This window comes from Sinocyclocheilus grahami, unplaced genomic scaffold, assembly GCF_001515645.1.
Source record: "Sinocyclocheilus grahami isolate Dianchi unplaced genomic scaffold, SAMN03320097.WGS_v1.1 scaffold41.1, whole genome shotgun sequence".
Lineage (NCBI taxonomy): Eukaryota > Metazoa > Chordata > Actinopteri > Cypriniformes > Cyprinidae > Sinocyclocheilus > Sinocyclocheilus grahami.
Genome location: NW_015505220.1, coordinates 10,080 through 28,659, shown reverse-complemented (window position 1 = coordinate 28,659; position 18,580 = coordinate 10,080). Strand labels below are relative to the sequence as shown.

The 18,580-nt window shown below is 36.4% G+C and overlaps 1 protein-coding gene across 1 annotated transcript in view; it reads right to left on the bottom strand.

The window, feature by feature from the left end:
* LOC107582198 (dedicator of cytokinesis protein 1-like) overlaps positions 1-18,580 on the bottom strand; it is a gene marked incomplete at its 5' end in the record, with an annotated part of 66,888 nt that overhangs the window by 39,579 nt on the left and 8,729 nt on the right. Inside the window, 5 exons of the mRNA XM_016267950.1 lie at positions 4,853-4,950; positions 9,803-9,983; positions 10,407-10,510; positions 16,310-16,382; positions 17,199-17,297. Coding sequence (XP_016123436.1) covers positions 4,853-4,950; positions 9,803-9,983; positions 10,407-10,510; positions 16,310-16,382; positions 17,199-17,297 — 555 coding nt within the window. The remainder of the gene's footprint in view (positions 1-4,852; positions 4,951-9,802; positions 9,984-10,406; positions 10,511-16,309; positions 16,383-17,198; positions 17,298-18,580) is intronic.

Sequence of the window (18,580 nt, the reverse complement as noted above, 5' to 3'; positions counted from 1 at the left end):
CACACACACACACACACACACACACACTGAGGTTTATAAATAAGATTGTTCGCACATTTGCTCTATTTCTGCACTTACAAATTCAGTGTGAAAACTAATTTAAAAGCTGAAATGCTCCACCTGAGGACGAGCACGAGTCTTTGTGTTTGGCACATCTGCTGCGTGGCCTCTGCTTACAGTCACTGCGACGAGAGGAAGAGTGTACCCTTGAGGGGAAATAAATAAACGCTCGCGCTACCGCCAATGAAGCTGCTGCGTATATCCAGCACAGAACAAGTCCCAACAGATAGGAAAGTCCAAGTCTATAACGGCCGTCAATCTGTCATCAGTCTGAGATGAGATCCGGCGTGTTGAAGACGCCACCGCTCACGTCAGGTGTACACAACACATAACTCAGAAAGCAATCCAAAAAATTAAAATAAAAAAAGGAGCAGGAGATGGAGGAGATGCAGAGAGCATTATTCTAATGAAAGGACAGAGATGATTCATGCTGGAGATGATTATTTCTGTGAAGAGTAAGTTTGCTTCGGTCGCGCAAAGATAACATTCACTAGGATATTTGTTCACTGACCTGGAGGCAATGGAAATGGGAACTAATTGAGGATTTGAGTTCGATATTTGACACTAGGAATGACAAACTAGAATTTAACAATTCAGGTTGTGAAAATGTAATCATTATTTTTGATTCCAATAATGATTTTATAAAGAATATGAAATAAATAATATAAAGTAATTATATATTCAAATATAAATCACTTTTAAATATTTTAGAATTCACTTATATATTTTATTTAAGCAGATTGATATATATATATTTTGTGTTTGAAAACATAAAATATAAAGAATCTAATACATATTTAAATACACTAAAAAGCAATACTGCTTTTTGATAACATTTTATTATTTTCTAGAACTGCTTCAACTGATTCACAGCGATACTTTAAGAGTGAGAGTCTTTTTGACTCTCGATTCATTTGAATCATAAGAATCATTGGTTCATGAGTCACACTATACAATTTGTGCTTTACATTCATTCCTGCTTGAACGTTGAGGACACTGGAATATAAAGATATGTTGTCAATTATTTCTATATTACTTCTATATTATATTACTATAATAAAAAAATCTCAGCTAAAATAAAAGTAAATGATTCAGTGGCGAAACAATGACAAGTTGTATTATTTGTAGTGCATAAATACATTACAGATTATAACAGTAATATTACATATTTAAATTAAGTAAACCATGTAAAATGTAAATATTTAAATATCTAAAGAAATTTGAAATAGTATATTTATTTACTTATTTATCCAATTTAAAAAATAGTTAACAGAATTGATTTAATTATTTATTCATTCATTTATTCATTAAACCTAGTTTTAGTTTATTTAAGCATTGGATTATTAAATAACATCGTCCCAAAGTCATGTCAAGTTCCTCCTCAGATGTTCTAGTAGAACGCTTCATCCTTCAAATGTCAGATAATAAATAAACGGGGCGTAAATGTTGCGGTGCCCTTGAATCATTGCCGCAGATGCTTCCTCCAGTGCGTTTACAGTGAAGTGAGTGATCCGTGCCATAGGGCCGATTCCTGAAGAAACCCCTATCAGGAACACAAAAGCCATCCTGCAGCATTATTACATCGTCCTCACAGCTTTCACGCGCATGTCTGCGCCGGCCGGAGAAATCCAATTCCAAACTTGGCAGTGGTAGGAAGGTGTTTTAGTACACAGCGTGAGGAAAGTACATAATCATGTTGAGTGGGACGCCTGCAGGAAACATTAAGGGAAGTCTGTGTGTCTGTCGCTCTGGGTGGCGAGCGCTGAATTATTCACTCGGTGTCTGGCCAATAAACGCACTGCCGTGTGATCGGGGGGTGTGTGTGTGTGCGAGAAACACACGTACTGTAATTGTAGTCATCCTGTGAGTGTGTGTTCTGCATATTAACAGCTGTTTGAATTAGCAGCTTCTTTCAGGCCACCCAAAGACAACTTTCATGTTTAAACACACCTCTGATTTGAATAGTTTTTGCGTAGTTGAGGAAATATTGCAATATATCTGTCGTTGGGCCTTATCCCAAATCAAAACTACTTCTTAAACTGTAAACAGATCATGGTTCCAATTCCTCTTACTGATTAAGTATTTATTACAACAAATGCCCTATTCTGAATGTGTAGTTTTAATTATATGAACATTTAGGTTTGATTTAGGTTGATTTAAATCTCACAAACTGGGTATCAGAGCCCTGCCAATGAATTATTTTAAATAATGTTGAACTATTTTGAAATGGCAGTTTTATTTTATATTTCATATAAAAAATGATTTTTATTTAATATTTTATGTCATTTAAATTTTTTTATTTTATATGTTATTATAATTTACTTTTTATTTAATATTCTATTTTACATAAAAATGACTTTTTATTTTAAATTCTATTTTTATTCTACCTTTACTTATTTAAACTTTGTAATTTCGATTTATTTTTACATTTAATTGTTTTTATGTATGTATGTATGTATGTATGGATGTATGTATGTATGTATGGATGTATGTATGTGTGTGTGTGTGTGTGTGTGTGAGTGTGTGTGTGTGTTTTTAATCCTGGTTGGCCATGTTGTGCTGGATAAGCCAGTTATGAAGTCTACGGGAAACATACTGGGGACCAGGATCTAAAACACAACATATCCCTCCAGAAAAAAAATACAATAAAATAAATATCTGGCAAGTGCACAAAACCCCTCTAAAACCATGAATACAGTCGAGCCAAACAAGTTTGGCCAGCCTGGGAACCCAGCTATCCAACTAAGGCTGGTTTAAGTATTGTTTTTCACCAGTGACAATCAATTCAAACAGGTAGTCATATCAATCCTACTAGAGAACCTTTCAGTTGTACAGATTACTAATTGGAACACACATCATAATTGTGATCGCTTACACCCATCAATCATAAACGGACCCACCAAATTTAGGAGGTCTGGCAACATGATGATTTATTGTGAAATCAAGCAAACATGATGAAACCATTTCTCAAAGCCTGCAGATGTTGTCATTTGTTTAAGTCTTTGGCCTTTGGCTAACGTTAAAGCGAGGGCTATGAAAGCGTACGGTCTCTGCTTTCAAAGGCTTCAATTATTATCCCGTTTATCTGGATGTTTACCCCCGAATATAGCTGTTTTCACGAGTCTCAAGTCACGCTGGATGTTTTCACAAAGGTGACTTGGATGGATGGATGGATGGATGGATGGATGGATGGATGGATGGATGGATGGATGGATGGATGGATGGATGGATGGATGGATGGATGGATGGATGGATGGATGGATGGATGGATGGATGGATGGATGGATGGATGGATGGATGGATGGATGGATGGATGGATGGATGGATGGATGGATGGATGGATGGATGGATGGATGGATGGATGGATGGATGGATGGATGGATGGATGGATGGATGGATGGATGGATGGATGGATGGATGGATGGATGGATGGATGGATGGATGGATGGATGGATGGATGGATGGATGGATGGATGGATGGATGGATGGATGGATGGATGGATGGATGGATGGATGGATGGATGGATGGATGGATGGATGGATGGATGGATGGATGGATGGATGGATGGATGGATGGATGGATGGATGGATGGATGGATGGATGGATGGATGGATGGATGGATGGATGGATGGATGGATGGATGGATGGATGGATGGATGGATGGATGGATGGATGGATGGATGGATGGATGGATGGATGGATGGATGGATGGATGGATGGATGGATGGATGGATGGATGGATGGATGGATGGATGGATGGATGGATGGATGGATGGATGGATGGATGGATGGATGGATGGATGGATGGATGGATGGATGGATGGATGGATGGATGGATGGATGGATGGATGGATGGATGGACTCAGAAGTAAAGCGGTGAGCGTCTATGGTTCTAGTCAGTGGTTTTATATTTATGTGGCAGAGACATGGCAGAAAAGCTGCAGAGCCTGTTAGATGGAGGCTGAGGGGACATTTACAGCACACAGAGTCTCTGCCTCCATCTATCTCTCTCAGCGCTGACAGCTCGAGCGTGTTTGCCTTCAAACACGGCCAGAGAAATCAGTCCATGAGACACGCCGCCTTCAGGAGCAAACTGGCATTCAAACGCATGATCCCTGAGGGAAAAGTCACGAAACCAACAGAGCTCTGCCTCATCTCAGAGGGGCTTTTAAATCATATGCTGCATAGGAACATAAGACTCTACAATAGACAGAAATCATTAGACATTCAATGATTGTGGTTACAATTCCACTTCCTGATTACAGTATTTAGTACAACAAAATCACTCCATTCTGAATGTGTACTTTTAATGACATGATCTCAGACATTTTGTATCTGGGTTACTTCAATGAATTGAATTTTAATTTACTTTTTTTTTAATGGAATGCTTTTTTATTATTTTATTATATTTTATTTTATGGATGGAGAACACAATTTAAACATTTAAATTGCAACGCTTATTTTGAGTTAGATATGATGAAAGCTTATTTCGAGCATTTCTATAATTTCACAGGCCCAACCACACACCCTACTGAAAACACTTACAGAAATGCAATTTCTAAATATATCTCAGCATGTTTTGCTGTTGCCTTCCAAAAAAACTAATAATCAAAAAGCTTTGAAGTGCAGCAGAGAGTTCATTCATAATTTCATATCATAAATCAGAGAGCAAGTCTCCACATCAACTTCAAACGTTTACATTAGCAGCACGAATGTCTGCATGAATCCAAACGGACGTCTGAATGAAAGCTGTGAGTTGGTGTTTCTGTGCATCAGATGATCCACACGTACCTTGACCACCTCGCCTCCCTCCACTTTCATCAGGTGACGGAGGTTCTGCTGGAGCAAACTGGTGTTGGATCTCCACTTCAGCAGCCCCAGGAGATCAACTACAGGAGAGCAGAGAAAAACCACATTAGCACATTCACCTCTCCATCCTGGACATGAAACATTCATCATATAGAGACACATGAATAACATGAGCTCTCAGTCTGACTGGTCAAATCTTAAGCCATGAGAGGAACTGATTTCACTGCGGTGATGATATAAACGAAGAAAATGACAATCTGGACAAATATGAAGCAGTTCATCAATAAGTGTTCATAGATTAGACAAAGGGAACCACTCAATGATTCACGGTCACAAATGTTCTTTAATCCCTTAAACTCTTTGGCATATTTTGGATTTTTTACTGATTTTGGCATACCTGAATTTAAAATAGTGCCCTACTCACATACATTGGAGTAAATTGATAAAAATGGTCTCATTTCACAGAAAATACCCTAAGTTTTAACACCCGTGTGGAATAATTAATATTTTTTATTGTATTTTTTCATAATTTATGATAAACACATAAAAAAAATCTAATTATGATTTTTATTTTACTAATTTTTTATTTCAAAGTCTGTTATTTAAGATCTATTTGGTCCATCTCCCTGCAGAAAGTTTCTTTTGATTTCACTAGGTGCCAGTAAACAGGGGAAACAAGATGTTTTTTTGTATCATTTAAAAAAAAAGTTAGAGATTTATTTGAAGGGAGGCAATATGTCCACTAGGGTTCTCCATTCTGCGAGTTCAGGAATACGTGAATTTAAAAGAGTCCCATTCCCATATACATTGGGCTAAATCGATAAAAAAAGTGTCTAATTTTACACAAAACACCTTAAATTTTAACACATGGGTGGAATAATTCATAATTATTATTGCATTTGTTCACAATCCATAGTTTCCCAACTCTGCATCGAGCTAGCTGCTAGCGCGCTAGGGGGCAGTGCGCATTTCGCATTTGTTGCATCTTCCTTCCTCATGTTTGGAAAGGCATAAATCGACAGTGGATTGGCCTAGGAGTTTGATCGATGTCTCTTTGGACAGATCTGATTGGGATCTTTTCAGACATATGACACATCGCCCATCAATACAAACGTGTAAAGGCAAAACTAGTAGAAACTAGTCAAACTAGTATCCACACCATGGCGTGGCGCAGCTGACACATAACAGAATACGCTGTCTGCGTTCAGTGGATACTCTCCAAAATGGCGCTAGGGTGACGCGGAGGAGACAAATTGTTGAATAAAATCTTTCTTTTTTTTTTTTTTTGCACACAAAAAGTATTCTCGTAGCTTCGAAATATTACGGTTGAACCCCTGATGTCACATGGATTATTTTATCAATCTCCTTGTTACGTTTCTGGACATTGATGACGCGGGGGGGACAAATTGTTTAATAAAAACTTTCTTTTTTTTTTTTTTTTTGCACACAAAAAGTATTCTCGTAGCTTCGAAATATTACGGTTGAACCCCTGATGTCACATGGATTATTTTATCAATCTCCTTGTTACGTTTCTGGACATTGATCGTGGTTGTACCCTTGCGGTCTATGGGAGGGTCAGAGAGCTCTGAGAATGCATCAAAAATATCTTAATTTGTGTTCCAAAGATGAACGGAGGCCTTACGGGTTTGGACCGACATGAGGGTGAGTAATTAATGACAGAATTTTCATTTTTGTGTGAACTAACCCTTTAAGGGGTTAAATGATTCTTACTGGATGAATCAGACTGTGATAGTGGGGAACTCTCATGAGAGTTTTACAGTTCAGCCTGTTCCCTTGAGGACTCTTAACACTGCCTGAGCGGCTCCCATAGACATCGTCATAGTAACAGGAGCGAGTGACTTTTTAACCTCAAATGAGGCATTCCAGCAATCACTTGAAAACAAGCCAAAGTGAAATTACGTAATCTGGTAAGATGAGGTTTTTTCAGGAGTGTGTTTTAAAGGTGGGGTAAGTGATTTCTGGTAGCCAATGTTGACATTTCAAATCACCAAAACAAACACGCCCCTACCCCAAAAGGGTATCGCAGCTATTTTGATAGCTCTGCCCCACACATACGTACGCAACCCAGGCATTGATTAGTTCTGTGAAACAAAGCAAAACCAAGTGGCACGGCGCGACAAAATACTATAGAACTCATTATAATCAGTGATGCTGTCTACACTGGATGCGGCACAGCACGACAAATCCCCAACAGTAAACTGCTGCTGCATTCTATTTATGACGTATTGACACAAATTTCAAATGATTTTCAACGGTTGCTTTGTCTCATCCAGTGTAGACAGACCTTAGCTGTTGCGGCGTGGCTGGATGCAGTTGGATGCATTGGACAGTCGCGTCCGGTGTAGACACGGTGTTACTCACCAATCGAGAAGAAATAAAGCAACCTCGGCGTCCGATCGCAGGCCTTCCACTCCCTGAGTTCTCTCCAGCGCTGGAAAGCTGACCCGATATTTACACGGGTCTTACTTCTTGCCTTATTGTAAGCCTTCTTTTGTTCCACAGACTTTTTCCTCTTTTAAATATTAACAGATATTAAATATTAATATTAAATAAATATTAAACAGACCAAAAATAGTTCATTTAATAAAAAAAAAAAAGAGAACCATTTTTTGTATCACTGAGATGCGATCATAGTGTTTATTAATATTTTGAAGTTTTAGTCATTTTGTTGTGTTTTTAACATTTGGATTTTTTCTCCCCCAGTTGTGGTTTTAGGTATTTTAGTACATCAAGTACAAAAATAAAATCTAATCAGCATATTAGAAAGATTTCTGAAGGATCATGTGACACTGAAAACTGGAGTAATGATACTGAAAATTCAGCTGCGCATCACAGAAATAAATTACATTTTACAATATATTCAAATAGAAAACAGTTATTTTAAACTGTAATAATATTTCACAATATTACTGTTTTTACTGTGTTTTTGATCAAATACAGCCTTGATGAGGATTTCCTTCAAAAACATTTTAAAAAATTCAAACGTTTGAACAGTAAGGTATAAATTAAATAAAACTATACTATTCTTGACCTAATTTAAAGCTACAGTGTGTGATTTCTTCACCGCTGGAGTTGTTTGACACTAGAAGACAAAGTTAATTCAGTAACCATTTGTCAGACTGATTCAAAACCTGTAAGCCTTTCTGAAAGAGTCATTAAAAGACAATGCAAATGAATTGTTGGACACTAGAAGACAAAGTTCATTGAGTAGCCACTTGTCATACCGATTCAAAAACCATGACTCAATCTCAAAAGAATCATTTGACACTAGAAGACAAATTCAATAAACATTCATCAGACTGATTCAAAACCTTGTGAGTTTTTCTGAAAGATTCATTAAAAACAGCTCAAATGAATCAAGTGACACTAGAAGACCACTAAATTCAAAAACCTGTTGTCTATTTAGTGTCTTTGCATTGTAACCAGCTTGTTTATCACAATCAATCTAGTCTGCAAGCTCACGACTCAGATGCAATGCAATTTAGTTTGCTATGGCGTTGTGGACTGATCTATAAAAGAAACACTGGTTCATTTCAGTCTTTTATTCGTTATCATATATTTTCATTGTCCTACGCTTGGATGGCTGTACATTCCCCCCGCGATCTTCATCTCTGACTTTACATTCCCGCAGTATTTCAAACCATCTCCTCAGATTTACGACAGCAGGACTCTCCAGTCATGAAGCCGTCCACCGTACATACTCACACCTGCCGCTACAGCATGACCAAAGTGCTGATGGGTAAGCAGTTTCTGTGAGATTCATAGAGCAACACACATATGCTTAAGATGAGAGGAGGGAGTAAAGCAGAGATTGCGTCAGGACTGCGGTGGACTTCACTGCATCTTGTATGTGATCCGACTGTAATGATCTTCCCGCATCTGCACTTACTCACAGCTGCAAACCAGACACAGCATCTCACACAAAACATACAGATGACGTCAAATTAAACCTGATGATTTACTCACTTACTTTATTTCCAGTCATTCAATCCTGATGCTTGTTGTTCCAGATGAAAATACAGTTTTTGCAGTCTTTATCAAAATGTACTCAATTGCTTTGTTTACCAAAAGTAAAACTACTAAAAACTTTGTTTACTAAACTAAAATAATTTTTTTAAATAATAATTTGTCACTTTAAATGTTAACTGAAAAAGTTATCAAAATAAAAAAAAATTACTTCAGTTGCCAGCGCAACATTTCTTATTTATGTAGTTTAACTTGATGAATTTAAATAAAATGTTATTTAAAAACAATTAATAAAAATAACAAATTAAAGTGAATAAAAACTATACCTTACTAGACATTCCTGGTCATACAATCCTGATGATTATTACAAATGAAAATATTTGTTTTTGTATAGTCTTATTAAAATGTTAAGAAAAAAACTACTAGTTTAAATAATTAAATAAATAAATAAAATTAATGTTAACTAAAATAAAATTAAAATAATCATCATCATCTCATTTTTTAATAAAATAAATTAAAATTGAAATTAACGAATAAAAACTACACAAATATTAAAACTGATAAAAATGAGATGAAGCAAAACAAATGAAAACAGATGTATAAAAATAAACTTATTCAAAATGTTAGTGAAAATTATAATAGTATCTTGAAGATACTAAAATAACATTGGTTGACATTAGCAAGCTCTTATTTTTCAGCTACTTAATATAGAAACCACTTTTTATCACAAATTTAATCCGTTCTTGGATAAAGTCCACTTTCAAAATAAAGTTTCAGTCTGATATGTGTCACAACATTGCAGTAAACTGGTTGTGAACACAGACTTGTCAGCTCTGGTTATTCTGTTTGTGGTCTTTTTGATAGAGGAATAGAGAAAGGAGAGGAAATGATGGGGAGAAGTGACAGGAATGGGATTGGGAAATGATGCAAGTCAATGTGTCTCACCATTCTGCGTGAGTTTGGTGGAGCAAACAAGCGTCGAGATCTGAAACGAGTCTTTGCTGATGGAGAAGCTGCCCAGATTCTGCGTGTTCTTCCCGGACGATGGGTTTCTTTCCTCCATCTCTGGTTTGGTGGACGCCAAGCTCAGGTACATGGTTGAGTCCTCCAGTTTCTTGGCTTCAGCCTACAAATATATGAACACACAGTCATGAGTACAACACTGGTTTGCACGAGAGACTGGAAAATGCATTCAGTGATTGACAGCTGTCAGTCAGTCAACACACTCTTCAGGCTTGTTTAAATTAAATTTACATTTTCTTTAATGTAGCCAGTTTTACACAAGCAGTAAAACCAATATCAGATCAGTTTGTATGAGGGTTCATTTGCACAGCTCAAAAAGGATTTGACCAGGCGAAGTTCCGCATTAATGAAGCTCTTTAATATGCAGATATGAAGAGACTGAATACACGAACAAAGCTTAATTGCATAATGATTACATTGTGATGTGGGGTCAAAGGTTAAATGAGACAAACGAGGACAAGCAGCATCAGTATACAGCTCACATATGTGTGTGTGTGCTAGTCTTTGAGATGATTTGTTTTTTCACCTTATAGACGATGAGATCATGTTCTCCGTCCCTCAGCGTCGTGCCGTCGTACCTCATCAGCTTCACAAAAGACAGAGCAAAATTCTTCTCGGATTTATCCTTGCCTGTAGAGAAATTGCATATTTATTATTATTTATTAATAGTCGACCTCTAAACATTTGTTCTTTACATGCACTAAAAAGAACAATACATTCAGAGAGTCATGCAACTGAAACTGGATATGAATCTGAACTGCAACTGAATATAAACTGAATTGAGACCAAGGAACGAAGTGGAAGAGTATCATGAACAGCGATGACTTGAGACACAAACAACGCTTTTTATAAATATTTAAAAATGTTTACATAGCATCTAAATTTTAAAGTAAACAAACATTATATTATAGTAAATTGCACAGAATATAAATTTATATGATATATTTTAAATATTTTTTAAATAAGTTAATTTAATATATAAAGTATATGAATTTCTATATATATTTCAATTGTTATTGTCATTTAATCATACATGATACAATTATATATACATTTATTTATTCACAAGAATGATTGACACTTGTAGTATTATATAAAATAGATTATAAAAATAAGCATAAAATATTAACTGAATTTGGATCTGCTTACTTCGAAGAGGATCACGTTCCTCTTCTCATAACCTTGACAGTTATATCAAACACAATCATATTTCAGTCAGACATCACCTCTGACAGCCTGTGTGCTTCATCAAGAGCTACAGCAGCGTCTGTGTGAATCTGACATTAAAAATCATCCCTGAGGAACTTCATCCCAACTGGGAATGTCAACAGCAGCCTATGGAGATCCACACAAACACCTGAACCTCTGAACTCACAATGCTCACAATGCAGTCAGAGAGGTGTAGAGGTCAGGAGATGACCACCACCATCATCATCACTGCGGTACCAGGACAAAGGGAACATGAGGGAAGCAGGTTCGCATCCTGCAGAAAGACTCTGACGGCATGCAGACTGACTCAATCAATCAGGAGGAGATGCTGTTTACTGGTGTTTTTTTCTTACATTCAGAATTGAATCCATATGAGAAAGACAGACAGGCAGACATGTGCGGTATGACAGGGATGAAGATCCCTACAACTGATTCTCCCTGACATTTGACTGCCTGTCAGCATCAATCAGTACAAGAAAACAGATTTTAATACCAGTGTCTTAAAGCTTAGATGCCCACAGAAATCCCTACAAACTGAACAGAACTCAATCAATGAACACAAAAAGACCATGGAAACTAGAGCCCGACCGATATGTTTTTTTGGGGGCCGATACCAATACCGATATTAGGGTGTAAAAAAGGCAGATATCGATATATATATTGGCCGATATTCTTTGTGGATATTATAGTACAGTACCAGTCAAAAGTTTGGACACTTTCCCATTCATGTGTCCAAACATTTGACTGGTACTATATATAGAATACAGTATATACATAAACAGAATATATATATATATATATATATACACAAACACATTTTTTGCAATGATCACTCAAATGTGGTGATCAAACACTTATAATGGTGACAGAAATATTTAACAATTTAACAATAAACTTGCGATGAACAAAGTAACGGGGTGTTAGTTGTAACACACATGGTTTGAATATTATTTTACCATAGTAACATTTAAATTCTGGCTTAAGTAAATTTTTTATCTCAGTTTTTATTGGTGACAGAGATATGTAAGGGCATTTAACAATAAACTTGCGATGAGTGCGATGCACAAAGTAACGTGGTGTTAGTTGTAACACACGTGGTTTTAATATTTATTTTACCATAGTAACATTTAAATTCTGACTTAAGTAAATGTATCTCAGTTTTTATTATTCATTTAAAATTAGACAAATCTGCTATTATTTTAATCTCCAAACTGTTATTTATCATGGGGCACGTTGTAACACTGCGTTACAATGTGCTATTCTATGACATTAGTGATGTAATTTACACCATTTACTTTAATTAATTTTAACGAGAAACAACGAGAAACAAGTGAATAAAGATTGACAGTCAATGTTTAATGTTTAGAAATTATTATTTCAAGACATGTAAAGCATTTTTGCTCGTTTATGTGGGCCGTCCCAAGCATGGTTGCAATGTGTTCATTGTCAAACTCCAAAATCAGATTATTTTTCATTCTTGAAAAACGCCATTTTATTTGAAAAAAAATATATATATAAATCATTATATATATATATATATATATATATATATATATAAACCAAATATTTTAGTTTGTCTTGTATATTTTTTTCATTGGATCAGATGTCATATGGTCAAGTGCCCCTCAGCCCCTCAGATGTTACAATGTGTTCCACCTATGGGGCATGTTGTCACATTTTACTTCCATTTTTTTAAGGGTAAATAAAGAAAAACGTATACACTGTAATTATGAAACAAAGCGACATATTTGTACTAGACAAGTGTAGAATTGCCGTGGATTAAAAATATATATATTCTGAACCCCATGTGGATTTACACAAACTGAGAAAGTCAAAAAGTGTTACTTTGTGCCCCGCTCTCCCCTACCTCTGTAAATAAATACAATATAAATTCACGTCTCGCGCACTTTAATGCCCTTTGAATGTAACGTGTACGTTCCCTTGGAACTGGAATCATGACGGAATTTCATGTGAAGTCCACTTCGCAGGGCACTTATGGTCGAATAAGACAACGCGTGAATGCTGCCTGAACAAGTCCTTACTGAAGTGAAAGTGTTGACTGGTGTCACTATCTCACGAACGCGCCGGCGGATCTTCACCAAATTCGGGGGATCCCTTCAGCGCGAGGAGCCCCATCAAACGCCACCCTCCACGTGTCGGTAGCCCCCCGGGATCGCTTGATCGTTCGGCGCCGGACCGCGAATTTAACCACCCGTAACTCCCGAACCCCGGAGGCTATCCACGCCGGGGTGGTCTCATTCGAAAGAGGGCCTCGAGACGTACACTCGATTTGCGTTCACGAGGGTTCCTCGAGCTGAAGAGATCCCCCGAATTTGGTGCGGATCCGCCGCGCCGTTACAGAGATATGGCCATTCAAAGTTTCAATTGTTTTCCATTGACTTAAGCTTTAAAGCGTTTCATCCAGGTCGCCAGTAGCTAACAATGGAGCGCGCTCTGCTGGACAAACTAAGTAATTACACCATTTCAAGCATTTTATCTGCATTATATGTTCTGTAAAAAAAAATGTTCATATCGGCGGCATATTCGCCGATACCGATATATCGGCGACAGGCTCATATCGGCCGATATTATCGGCAAAACGATATATCGGTCGGGCTCTAATGGAAATCCATTTGAACTGGACTAATTATGAACAAAAAAGTACTAAATATGAACTGAATTGAAGCTGAAACAAATGACAACAAATAAAAATAAAATCCAGATCTGACACAAAAATAAACTTCAGAATGACAACTTATTTAAAAAAATAATAATAATTAAAAAAAAAGGTGACATTTCAGCACTTCCAGACAACTGTGCTGAGATCAGCAGTCACTGTGTGAAACGTTGATACTGTTATAGCGTTTACTCTCAGATCAGCTGATGAGACGTTTATTTGCTCCAGATTGTCTGCTTGTGCTAAATTATTTGATCTACATCCTCCGCCTAGTGCCTGGAACCAGTGCCCGACAATGAGACCCCGCCCCTCTCATCCTGGCGCTGCGACGGCAGCATGTGGTGGGCAGATTGAGCGGCACTGCTGCCAGGATAAGGTTGAACATGCTCGGATAAGTGTGATGACCGCAGCCCCACGCCAGACACCACTTGGCCCATAAACAAGCTATCAGGCTTCGCAAACACGCCCGTGTTCACTGCCAGTATGATTCAGAAACTCCCTCTCAGCAAAACACACAAACAAACAGCCAGAAAACAACTTCAGACCTGCGGTCTGAAAAAACTTTGAGTTATAGGATTATGAGTGGCGTTTCCTCGTGCTGCAATGCTAGGGTGTTCTGGGTGTTAGCGATGGCATTTCATGGGGTTGCAAAGGTATTCAAAATATTACAGTGTGCAGCTGTGTGGTTGCTAGAGAGTTCTGGGTGGTCGTTTAGGCACTGGTATGTTGCACAATAAATAAGCCTTGGATGAGTGTATACTGCCAGTATAATGGGTTAAGTAAATGATTGGATTGATGATTACGTGTAATACTAGTCTTACAAAAGCAGGATATTCACCAATTAAAATTCTGAAGTACCTAAAATAATTAGTATTAGTTGTTAAATAAAGAAAGAAAGAAATAATGAAATAAAATAAAATGTTATGCATATTGGTTTTCAGATACTTATAATTAGTATTGTTTATAAAATACTAAATAAAAAAATACAATTAAATATAAACTAAGACTAAACAAAAATAAAACGAATAAAATAAAAAAATAAAACAAAACAAAACAAAATAACTTGTGTGCATTGTTTTCATATACCTAAAAATTAATATTGGAAAAATAAAATAATGTATTGTTTAATATATATATATATAATATATATATATATAATATGAATATAATAGTAATTAATGTTTATGTAAGGAACAAAGAAGTTGTTGTCAGGGTGCTGCTATGCAGTTGCTAATGTGTTCATAATGTTTTTCATGTGTTGCTAGGGAATTCTGAGTGGTTACTAGGATGATTCAAGGTATAATTCATTGTCTGTCGAAGTGTAAAACACTGCTGTTTGTTCAAATAGCTAACCCTACATATGAGCAACAGTAAAGCCAAGCACTACTAATACACACTTAACAGTCTATTCAATAACCGCAAACTCATTCAGATGCAAATGACTAGGGCTACCCTCAACTAAGGACTTTTCTGGTCGACTAGTAGTTGTTCATTTGAATCATTAGTCGACTAATCGCACGTTTATTAATAAACCATTTAAATCATTATAATGAGCCTTTAATTGCCTACATAGCCTAGTAAGTGCTCAAGAACACGCATAAAGCTTGCCACAGCACACCGGCAGAAGTAATGATTATGAATGTGTCAGTGAAAAACAGTAAGGAGACTGCATTAGTATTTTAATTTTAATTTGATAAACTAGTGCTTTCTTTGTTTTCAGCTTCAGAGATGAAGTCGGCAACACTGACTCGTCATCTCCGCAGTAGTGATGCGCCTGTATGCATGTTTCATATGGATTACATAATCTGAGAATTTGTTTTCCATTTGAATTGTTTCATTTAAAGTAGACATTTCACTCTCTCTATATACATTTTTATGTCTGTAAGGCAAAGATATACATGGAGTTTCGCGCTCAAGTTCACAGAGACCGAGACGACAAAGCGCATCCTGTTTGCTTTCATTATTTTACAAAAGCACGGTATTGTAAGTGCACACAAATAAACTTAGAGTCTTTACAGATTTAAAAGATGTATTACACTCTTATCTGTATGATCAAAAATTACCTGTAATTTAAGAGTAAGTATTTAAGACCATATTTGAGGTCGATGAATGATGGGCGAGCGTTTAGATGTCCTGCCCGATGTACTGTATTACCAAAGACTAGTCGCTAACGATCGGTTTGTCACAAACTGTGTGACTTCGCCTGTGGATTTTTTTTTCTGCGACTAAGCGACTAATAAACTTTTTGGTCGACCAAGCTGCTTCTGGTCGACTAACAATAAGTCGACTAATAGGGGGCAGCCCTACAAATGACTCTGTCATAGACTAAAGTTATTTTAATAACCCACTGAGATACAAAGATAAAGAAGGCTTGATATTATTTAAAGAGGTATGATGCACAACGGCACCAGTGAAATATGCCGCTGTCTCACACATGCTGCGACCTCAACCACACTTAAGATTTACTAGAGTGAGTTTACAGACCACTGCTGGGTTAAACGGCTCTGAAAGCACTCTCCTGTGTGAACGTGTGCTCAACTCACAGTCCTGAGACGATCGGTGCTTGAAGGTGAACCGCAGGTGACTCCTGTTGACATCTTCAATCGGGATCGCAACCTGCAACACAGAATATCACAAAAAAAGATGAAGTTAACGCAGATGAGATGACCTTAGAAAGGAACTAGGACTGGAAAATACCTTAAAGGTCTTGAATATTAATAAAGGACATAAATATGGATCCAAATAGACACTTAAGCAAGGTGCAGTCCTTGTGACCTTTACGCTGAACTTTATTATTCATTTAAACGGTTTAAACAGTTTCAACCGTGTAATGCTCTTTTAGGTTATTAAATATTTAAAAGGGTCAAATCATGCATTTTTCCCCCTTTGAGGCTCGATTATTTTTTTATGTTAATATATGGTATTTTTAGTGCATTAAAAAATACCCCACAAAAGCTACTAAAAATTCCAATATTAGCATAAAATTAAATAAAATATTAAAACAAAAGATTAAAAAGTGGTTCGAATTAATGAAACGCATTTGTCTGTTTCACTCCATATCGAATAGCTTTCAACTCGTTTTTTTAGTCTCGTGAGAGACTGTACGACATTCACATTACATGATTTGACTGAGTTTTACATAGAAAGTAGAAAGGGCAGCAGCGCACCGCATTAAAAGAAATGATCATTCATATTTTCATAACTGCTGGCCAAATTCAAAAACTAAACTAAAATGAAATCCTCTTTGAGAGCAAGGGGGCCCCCTGGTGTTTCGGAGGCCCTACGCCGCTTACATATTTTGCATACAGGGAGGATCGGCTCCAAGTATGCACATTGGGACACAGGGATACACTCGGGAAGAAACAGCACATCTAAACTTTCCCAGAATACAATTGTTCCAACGTAGGATATGATCGTATAAGTGACACTCACCTTGATGGTTTCAAACCAGCGAGGCTGTTTGACCTGGTAGTAAATGACCGATTTGTATTCCAGAATGCCTTCATCTCCAGCTCCAGGAAATATCACATTCTAATTGGGAAAGATTATAATAAAAAAAGCTATTAAAAACATTAGACATTTAAATCTTCTGAAGAGGAACCATTATATTGATCATTTTGTCATTGCGCATTCATACTGACCGGTAAAACAATTTGTTGCACAGAATAATTTAATCTGACTCCCTGCCAAATTCAGAAGCTAATTGGGGATCAGAAATGACAGATATGAGTTATGAAATATTAAACAACAAAATCTATTCTACCTGCTGGACACCATAAGGTGCCCATATGCTGTGAGGAGCAAAAGCACTGCATGCTTTATTGCTTTTTTTTTTATTTCTTGCCATTGCACACAGTGAGGGTCATGCATTCAAACCCTGAAAAACACACATACATGCTACAGCTGACAGCCACCAATTATGAGCAATAAGCGACCGGCCGCCCTACAGCTGCAGGACTGATTGCATGTGAGAAAGAACCATTATGTGGGCAGTAAAAATAAGCACAAAGCAGGGGTGGATGGCAGAGAATAAACAAAAAAAGCAAAAAAAGTAACAAAAGAAACTAAATGTACCAGTAAGTATGAGGCATATGTGCACATAAGCAGGCAAAAATACAAACCTCATAACAGACTATTAGAGAGCAAGTGTGATTGTGTTTAAAGGAAAGTTACAGGTTTGACACAAACAAAGCTCTACAGACAGCATTTGTCAATTTGCTAATAATATAATGACTGATTTGATGAGCATTAGTATTTATTATTTGTTACTTAAAAAGTGACTACATCAAGGCAGTTTCATTGCAAAAATTATTATATTTATGTATTTATTTAGAGCTGTTTCTAAATCTTCCTTTAGATGGGCAACTACTTGTCTTATTTTATTAAATTATGTATTTATTATTTTTGCTTTTTATAAAAAAAAAAGGGAAAAAAAGTTGAAATAACTTTCTACAACAGGGGTTCACAAACTTTTTAGCAACATAGACCCTTAGACATAAAATATTTACTTAAAGAACCACCTGAGTTTTAAATGACACATTCACATTTAATAATAATAATAATAATCACCATCATAAGCATCATCATTATTATAAATAATAATAATTTATAGTGTGAGAGTGTGTGTATATATATATATATAATGTGTGTATGTTGTATGAGTTTATAATCATAATTAAATGTGCTGCATGACATTTACTTAATTAAATTGCAGCCATTCTAATTTATTGAGATGCACCTATATATATATATATATATATATATATATATATATATATATATATATATATATATATATATATATATATATCTAA